At 43.0% G+C, this 9347-nt stretch overlaps 2 protein-coding genes across 2 annotated transcripts; both read left to right on the forward strand.

Annotated features, from left to right (window-relative positions):
- The first annotated feature begins 1435 nt into the window (after positions 1–1435).
- Positions 1436–2818, forward strand: LOC109466366. The gene has a single exon (XM_019764077.1). It carries the CDS (start codon positions 1681–1683, stop codon positions 2455–2457), a length of 777 nt encoding a protein of 258 aa, XP_019619636.1. The 5' UTR covers positions 1436–1680; the 3' UTR covers positions 2458–2818.
- Positions 2819–4568: 1750 nt separating this feature from the next.
- On the forward strand, positions 4569–7957 carry LOC109466355. The gene is made up of 3 exons (XM_019764066.1): positions 4569–5087; positions 6826–7179; positions 7599–7957. The coding sequence occupies exons 1-3, from the start codon at positions 4569–4571 to the stop codon at positions 7800–7802; spliced, it is 1077 nt and encodes a 358-aa protein (XP_019619625.1). The 3' UTR covers positions 7803–7957.
- The last annotated feature ends 1390 nt before the right edge of the window (positions 7958–9347 follow it).

A 9347-nucleotide genomic window follows, 5' to 3' on the forward strand; every position in this document is an offset into this window, starting at 1 on the left:
GTCCGCGCGCGCATTGATTTTGGCCTGTTCCTAGGAAAAAAAAACAAGAAATTCCGCTTCCTGTAACTATGACTAGAGTCACGACAGTGCCGCAAATCGTCAGATCGTGAAACCCGTAATGCCGAAAGCCTGTGCCTGGTTAAAAAAATGAAAACAAAAATTAAAAAAACAAACAAAATGGCACTGAAAAAAATCCTGTCAATAGTTCCAAAACAGTTCCGTTTTTGGAACTATTAACAGACAGGATGGTCCTGTCAGCAGTGCAATATTTCTTATCTAGGCGTCTTGTTTTTTAGGGCCCTTCTTGTTTTTTTTTCGCCCTCTCGCATTAGATTTAGGGTATCCAAAGGACGTCATCCATAAAATTTACTTGGTGTGGCCTAATTAAATTTCTCTATAACTTGTTTGGTGGTTCAGTGTTAACTGGAGAATTCTAGAAAGCAAATAAGGTTAAGAGAAATGTATGTGAGAGAGATACTATAGATTGTTAGATATTTTTGGTGTCTAGAGAAACTCTTATTAGCCGATGGATAAGGAAAGAGCTGGGTTCTGTTTGGAATGCATGGAAGAATTTTGGGTGAAAAATTAATTAAAGACTGTTTGACACCTGATGCTGTGTTGGTGTAATCTTTACGGTCGTAGAAATTATTCTACTGTAACAAATTAAATCTTTCCGTCTGGCCCTGTCAACTACAAAAATTAAGAGCATCTTGTAACACAATATATATCCATGTACAGGGCAGGTTTTATTAAAAATAATTTGTATGGATGACATCAGCGTAGGTATTAATTTTCGCCTGATTTAAAAAACAACAACAAATTTTGTTGCCCTTTGTTTCCATACTTCCAATGAAACCACCACCAACATGAAAACTCCACAGCACTCCAAACCCGAAAAGATACACCCAGTAATGACGATAATGACGTCTAGTGTCGTGACTATGTCGGAAAATTTCCTTACCGTGTAGTACTCCGACTTAACGTATCACACACATCCTTTGGTTTATATACCAGCAAAATAAAAGTCAAACTATATACAGTAGCACATCTGGGACAACTCAAACTCATGCATGACGAAGGTATGAGATCATCGACCTCTTGTTACTTAGTACATTGAATCGCAGGCAACCATTTAGGTTTTATTCAATGAGGAAAAGTGCCTTGTCTACCAATGGCGGGCTCTATTCGCACTATTTGGGGGAACATTCCATTCCAAACGCTATCTCTGTTTAACATATTATAGTCAAATCACCCTATCCTGACAACAACAACATCATTAACAATACCCCGACATGGTTCACATCTGTTCTATTTCTGCTGCGGTATTCAATGCCCTGCGTTGTCCGGCGACGTAAGAGATTATTTGATGCGTATCAATCTTTTCTTTTCTGTCTACTTGCTGTGACGTCTCTTTAACCACTCGAGACTTCGACTGGCGAAAGACAGACAACCTTTGGGCTAGCACCTGTTTGTAGCGAGTCTACAGAGTCAGTCAAGAAGATAAATGTGCCAACCGCTGACATATTTCATGTGGGACTGGTAGTATGGAAGTCATTCTTCAAAAGAGCTGACGTGGGACTTGTTGACTGAATTTTTATGTGTCGGAGAGACGGCGGCATTGTTTTTGTTTGATTTCCACCTGTTTGGACCTTGTAGGGGGCCGGCTGAGAAGAAGCCAGGATGACCAATCTTAAGAAACTAACGATCGTGCTTGGGAGGAAGCCAGAAGCTCGCGAAGAAGACGCGAAGGAAGAGCCCCATCTTCCCGATGAAGGATTGAAACTTGTCCGCTGCTCGCCGAAAAAGATGCCTCGGGCGCCGCCAAACACACCGGCGGCGAGGAAAAAGGAGAGACGGGAATCGAACTTGGACCTTGAGAACCCAAGGCACAAGGCCAAAAGGGTGAAGGACAGAGGCGAACGGTGGCTTGTCGATGTCGTAGAAGGCGACAGACTTTCTGGGAATAACCGAGTGAGTATGAGAGTACAGCGTGCCAACATCCTTCCCAGACTAACCCTTCCCCAGTTGTCCGGACACTTCATGCTACAACACCACATCTGTCAGAGATACCTAACTCACGCTACAACAGACGATAACAACGTGCAGTTCCCGGGCATCACCCGCTCCAACAGCATCGTCAGACGGCCTAAGATAGCCCGGAACGGAGAGCTCCGCAGTCTGTGGGAGGAAGAGAACGATACCGGACACGGACTGTTCCTGTCTAGATACAGAGATGGACCAACAGCGACAAAGGACGGATCCAAAAAGAGTAACAGAGGAGTAAGACAAAGAAAACGCATTTACTACGACACGGGGAGGTCTTCCTTGTCTGTGTCGGGAACGAAGAAAGAAATTGAGGGACCGGGAAGTGATTTTTATCATTCCCCGGCGCACGAAGCACAGTCGATGTACCAACGTTCTTTGATGCGAAATTGGGCGAAATTCTGTCGCATGTGAAGGAACGCTACGGATTTTGGAGTGTGTATTTTGTATTCTCTGTGGAATTGCCGTGGCTGTTTGACTGATAGATAAAATGACGCCACGCCTAAATGATGTGTATTGAAGCCACAAATTACCTAAATATAGTTAGAGCCGCAGGGCAACAAGTTTGTACCCACCTCATGAATTATGCAAAGTTTGTGGCACCATTGTCTGTGTGTGTGACAGGTGCCTAAAGAAGAGAACATTTTAAGCCAACAGTACGTGCTCTAAAATGGACTATGTTTTGACTTAACGGTTTCGTATTAAATATTTAAAAAAAGAATCAGCGGTAAACCTTACAACATGATGTTATCCGCCGAAGCTACTATGCTGTTAAACTGTTTGATGCTGCTGTTACATAGTGATTTTGTCGATACTTTTTGTATTAAATGAAATCGTGTATGTGACGTATTTTTCTCAGTTTTTTGTTAATGCAAAAATGGAACAGACGAAATAAAAGGGGCATTTTATATACGTGAGCTTTGTTAAATGGGCATTATTAAGCTCTAGTCTTCCAGGCCTGTTTGCCCTACACAAAAATTGTAAATGTTGGATTAGTTTGAATGTCTCATGTGTAGTGTAGTAATCTAGTTAACCAGGCTTGAAGTCCCAAGCTCATGATCAAGATTGACGAGTTATTAAAAAAAACGGCACGCCGTCTCGATGCCTGCGTTCCTAGGTTACTGAGCTTTCACTAAACGGTGAATAATTAAAAAATCCCAGACAAAACGATATACACATAACATCGTGGTAGATGTCATTTGTAAATGACACGTCTTTCCAATTGATCTAAAATTTGATTTACGACTTGGTATCAAATATTAATAAAGATAGCCACACGCACACAACCGAGTGTGCTTAATTTTTCGGCAAGTAATTCCGTGCAAACATGTCGTGCTAATTGCTTGACAACCATACCGTGGGTATCATGACCAGAAACGCAAACATTTGTGAGAGAGAGTAAAAAAAAACATGCCGCTTTTACCGCTTTTAAGAAAACATCGCTAAGAGAAAGGTACAGAGGCTGGATGAAAGCTTGCATTACTGTGGGTGTTTATTCACCTCCGTTGTCTTTATCATTAAGTAAACATTTTAGACAAAAAATAAACACTAAAGAAATCGTCTTAACTTGCTGGTTTTATCCGCTTATGTCTTTGATATCCCCCGAAAGAACTTAAATTTTCCACTGGAAGAAGACCCTTGGGCGACCTTTTTTGTGCGACCAAAATTGGATCTATGTGAACTGTGACTCCATATAAATAGATCCATGGTGTAAAAAGCTGTTGTGAAAGACAACAAAACATGCAAAGTGCAATTCTTTGTCGATGAAATTCGCTTGAAGGACTGAGGAGATTTTGGTCGCTCTACGGTCGTAACGCTCCACAGTTTAAAGCTTAAGGAGGTGATAAAAGGTTGATTTGGAAATCGTTAGAGTATTGTGATCGGCTTCATCTATTTTGTTAATTTGAAAAGCAATTGGGTAATCGTTACAGTCCTTTCGACCAATCTCTCATGCCCACTAGCTTCAGAGAAGTCGGAAAATAAGGATAAAGTGGCAAGTAATGTCAACATAAAAGTACCAACATTTTAGCGGTCCAGTCTTAACGTATGCCTACTAGTATATTTGTCGGATACGCTAGCTTCTACCAGGCTTCGGGAGGCGGCTGGAAAGAGTAGAAATCGACCAAAGAGAGAGATAGCATGCCAGGGGAGTTGGTCCGCTAGAGAGTACATTTTGCCGGTCAAACTGTTCTCTCCAGCAGACCAACTTCCCTGGCATGCCATCTCTCTATTTGGCCGATTTCTACTCTTTCCAACCGTCTCCCGAAACCTGGAAGAGGCTAGCATACGCAGCGATACGCAGCGACACCTGGCGACCTGTGCTCAAACAACAGAACATAAGAGGTGCAGACCGTACAGGTGAAGAATGGACGAATGCCTATATTTGGATACGCAGACACCTAGCAACGTGTATATGCTCAAACAACGGAACATAACGTAAAGAACGCCTCACGTCACTTCATTCGTTTCGAACACAAACGCGTTATAATCATTCTACTGACGATACAAACTCAACAGGCTTCGCCATGGCGCTGTGGAAAAAAGGTCAGACTACCCAAGAAGAAGCTGTCACCATGTCTGCATTAAGAGAACTCCTTGAGAAACAGAAGGAAGACTTTGCCAACCTCTTGGATCAGCAGGAGAAGAACTTGAAATCGTTTGTGGGAATGGCTACGGATGCGACCAATCAGCGAATTGAAAGCCTTGCGCGCGAAGTGCGGGGAGTTAGTGAGAGTCTGCTGCAGTACTCGCAAGAGGAGGTAGAGGGAGTGAACGCATCGTCCGCGCAGCGGGAGCAGCGGCTCAAGGAAATTAAAGCAAAACTCGAACGAGCCAAGACAAAAATCCCAAAGAGAGCCGAACGCACGGAGGACCAGTCCGGCCGTACTGACGATCAAATGGACGTTACTGTTGTACAACACCCAGACGGAGCCGGGAACTGTGACCAGGGTGATCAACCTGTTGCGGCGGTGACTGAGAAACAGAACGACGGCGGAGCGGACGGGACAGACAACGGGCATTACAGTGACATGTTACAGCTTTTTGTGAGGAAACTCGCGGGAAACACCAGAATCTTAAGGATCCACAAAGTATTTACACATTCTTTCACAAGTATGGGAAACATAGGGTGCTTTCCGTTATTGTGGCCAGTTTTTTTTTTTCAGATTGGTCACTACACTGGTTGGTTAAATCTGATGGAGACATGGCTGTGAAATTGTACGTTTATATGACGTAATTCGTCTAAAAAATTCAACTTTACCTGACAAATTCCAGGTTTAACCACCCAGCATGGCGGGCAATGCTGATGTCACGTCACGTGGTTTGTTTGTTTGTTGTTTGTTTGTTTTGCTTCATTCTTCTCTACTTATGATGTCGTGAAATTTGCTATCGCTCAGTGGAAATCGTTCATCAGAAAAATAGGTGAAATTTTGTACTTCATAGGTTAAATGTTGTACTTTTTAGTCATCCGAACGAACAAGAAACCAGAGAGCGTTGTTCTGTAACAACGATGTTCCATGATGCTCGAACTTTCATGACCTGGTTTGCCCTGGTCTTTCGGAAAGTAGAAAATATATACTGGAATGTTGTTGCAACGGGAATTTTCGGTCAACAGCAATAACGCTGGTGTGGTAGGGACATGGCTGTGCATAAAAATGTCAACCATTCTGCAAAAATTGAGAAACACTCCATTCTTCACTACTATACTTCATACATGTAGTGCTATTTTTATCACGTTCTGTACGTTCTGTGTTGTGTTTTTAGTAGCGTTTGTCCGTCTGTTTGTCTGTGAACTGCATAACTCAAGAAGCTTAAGTTTTATTTCATTATTTGCATTGTCATGAAACTTGGTAGGTGGGCGGGTCTTGATGAGACCTAGAAATGATTAGATTTTGGGCCCCCTGGCGGCTTTTCTTGGTACTGCAGCAGAACTTCCGGTTTTGATATCTCGCGATCTGGACATGCTAGGGTCACGAATTTTGGATGGTAGAGAGCTCTTGGGCTAGGGAATAACTGACACGTTATGAGTAGTCTGTTCTGGAATTGCAGGTGCATTTGTTAAAAATTCTTTGAAGGAGGATAACTTTGACTTTATTAGGATCCACATGTATTAGCGTACAAACTGTAGCTATTCTCCCTGTGGTCCATTCTGACATGTACACACATACGACACAGGGAATATATCAAACATAAACTAACAATAGCAAAAATACTAACAAGAACAGGTTGATGGATTGTCGTGATTTTGCTATGTAGGTAACTGAAGTGATGCTTGACATAATTAGATTGCACTTATGCAAATCAGGAGCTAATTTGCATAACTAATAAGGAAATTCTATAAATCTGCTTCATTCGACAATAGGACCATGAAACACTTGTAACATGTAAATGAGAACTAGAGGAACATCTGAAGATATAGATTATGTGAATGAAGACCTACTATTATATAATTTGCATAATTCATAGGAAATTGCTGTAATTCCATAGTATTAACTGCTGGGCATTTCATCATTGCCGCATTTTAGGTTAGGTGAAGGAGAACACCAATAAACATAATTTTTTCAAATCATGGCCTCATTTGCATAATTTATCAAGAAGTGATAGAATAGCCTATTTTGCTAAGATAAGGTTGTCATTGACGCATTGTTTAAATAGTACATTACATTCTGATTATATACTCAAGGAATACACAGTTCCAATCATGGTCACTCAACGGTCGCTCGGTGATATCCGTGTAGTGGAAAACTAGCCTTACGACACACATTTACATGTCTCTTCTTGTAGGACTCCACAATGGACAACCTGTTCAAAAGGGTGAGTGAGAAGACCTGCATACCCGTCAAATACCTTCGCATCATGTGCGACAGCAAACAACTGGAGTACAGCGAGTGGAAACGTCTGTCTGACTACAATATTGAGAACCTGTCCACCCTGCACGTCCTGCTGCGGCTGTCGGACTGTGTGAGCGGCGAGCCGTGCTCGGAATGCCACCCGCTGTCTCCCCCGCGGGCCAGGAGAGAGCTGGAGGAGGACGTGGATACCTCCTCCAGTGACTCTGACCCGGAGGAGGGGAGCGACATCTGGCGACTCTCTGTCGTGTGTAACGATGGGCGAACCAATGCCATAAACATCCATAAGGTAATACTACACTAATAGGCCGGTCCCGACGGTGCATCACAATTAGCATAAAACAAAATACGTTTATACGTTCAGCCAATCAGAAAATGGCAATTAGCGCAACAACCAATGAGAGAGTCGCTGTATACTATCCGCCAAATGCTTGCTTATATATATGTTATGTTCTTATTTTGCGTTTCAAAGTTTTGACACAAACGGGCTGGGCCATGGGAGTGAGTGAGTGAGTGAGTGAGTGAGTGAGTGAGTGAGTGAGTGAGTGAGTGAGTGAGTGAGTGAGTGAGTGAGTGAGTGAGTGAGTGAGTGAGTGAGTTAGCGAGCGAGCGAGCAAGTGAGTTTAACAGTGTCTGTGTGTGCACGTTGTCATGACTACTAATTATATGAGTCATTCATGATGCCTACTGAGGTATATCTTCTTGCAGGATGCCTCAGTGGACGACTTGATCCACAAGATCTGTGACAAGAAAAACATGTCCATGGATCCGGAGTTCTTACGTTTCCTGTATAAGAGACAGCTACTGGAGTACGGCCAGGGAAAATATCTCTCCGACTTCGACATCCAGGACAAGTCCATTGTTCACGTCACCACTCATCCGATATGGCAGGAGGATTCAGATTCGGATTGATTGATAGACAGAAGATGAACGGTTTAGACCGATCCTGATTGGCCATCACAATGAGCGGCTCAACCAATGAGAGGATGGCAATTAGTGGTTCGGCCAATGAGAGAGTGGCTAATTAGCATTTATACGTTTTGGTTTTAGGAGGTGGGCGGGGCTTTGGGATCGGTCTACAACGTTATTCAAAGGCTATGTAACCTTCCTATGAGTAATGCACCCAACAATGGTGGTTAATTACTTATATCCATGAGTACTTCGTTATTACGACCACAGTTTTGTCAAGGTTTCGGGTTTGTGAGAGTTTGCCCCATCTTATAGCATGGGGGGGGGTCGTATATTAGATGAGTATTGCCAGTTTGGTTGCACAGTTTGTGGCAATGTTCATAGTCCTAAAACAGTTCTAGATAGCACTCTTGGGAATGCGAAATTACAACGTGACTTTACATTTGTGTTGGCAGAGGTATATATATTGAAGTCAAAGTTATTGCTGTCAAAAACACGCTGACGCCTCTTTAGATCTTTTAGATCGATAGGTTTCAGAATATTCAGTTGTTCTAGGAACGTTAGGCCACACCGACTTGGTAGTTACCACACCCAGGCTACCGAAGTTCCACTATACATACCTACAGTGCCGATTCATTTTTGAAATTCTGCAAAAAGCCAGCATGTGCCGGCTTGCCGCATACGTCGCTATGTACTGCCGCAAATTCAGGATAACAGCTTTGTATTCTTGTGGTTTAGTAGCATTTTGATTTTTGGCCGGATTTTTTTTTATTCGCCCGCGCGCACTAGTTTGGGGGGTATTCAGAGGATATCATCCATAAAATTAAGGCGGTGTGGCCTAACATCGATATCAGACCAACTGTTGTTCTAGTTTCAGCTGAAGATTTCAGCTTTGGCCATTGTGGTTCTAATACAATACTCATACCACAGGCGTATCTATTGGAAACAAATAACAATAAAACGCGTTACAACAAATTTTATTCTCATTCTTTCAATATAGGTACAGCTGACATGCTACATAGTGAAGAAAGATAACATTGAATAGTGCTGTCGTCCAAAGAAGATATTGTACTGGATCGACCCACTATCTCATATTATACAAACGGTAGCTTGTATTTGGTTGATACTATTTTCATCCATTGTAGGAGTTTGCCGTAGATGAATTAACATAGGGCGGCACCTAGCAGTTCGCGATCAAACTACATGACCTGGTTTTCATATCAATGCAGGTAGTTTTCTCACTGCTTAATTATTGGATCAATCCGCCAATGACGTCACTACACCCCATATAAGGGGCTGATAGCCCATTCACATTGCGCATTTACTGGAAACATCCCCCGGACCGGCTGGAGTTGCAGCGTCGTGGAGGTCTACCGTCCAACCAGCACGACAGCGTTTCGACAAGGAAGGAAGCACGGAGCGGAGACCGGAGTGCCTGGGGGAGAACTGCAAGGATTCTCGCTGACCAGTTTGGTCAAGGTTTGGCTAGTGTAGACGGTAGTGAGAGTCCAGAACTTTCGGCGTGTTTTTGTGGCGCCACGGTTAGCG

Source organism: Branchiostoma belcheri, unplaced genomic scaffold (genome assembly GCF_001625305.1).
Source record: "Branchiostoma belcheri isolate BF01 breed outbred unplaced genomic scaffold, Haploidv18h27 scaffold164, whole genome shotgun sequence".
Taxonomy (NCBI): domain Eukaryota; kingdom Metazoa; phylum Chordata; class Leptocardii; order Amphioxiformes; family Branchiostomatidae; genus Branchiostoma; species Branchiostoma belcheri.

Bases quoted from the DNA above. Each gene is read 5' to 3' on its own strand.
- LOC109466366 (XM_019764077.1), top strand. From the start codon at position 1,681: ATGACCAATCTTAAGAAACTAACGATCGTGCTTGGGAGGAAGCCAGAA.
- LOC109466355 (XM_019764066.1), top strand. From the start codon at position 4,569: ATGGCGCTGTGGAAAAAAGGTCAGACTACCCAAGAAGAAGCTGTCACC. The intron at 5,088-6,825 runs GTGAGGAAACTC...CTCTTCTTGTAG, and splicing joins GTGACATGTTACAGCTTTTT to GACTCCACAATGGACAACCT. The intron at 7,180-7,598 runs GTAATACTACAC...ATCTTCTTGCAG, and splicing joins ATGCCATAAACATCCATAAG to GATGCCTCAGTGGACGACTT.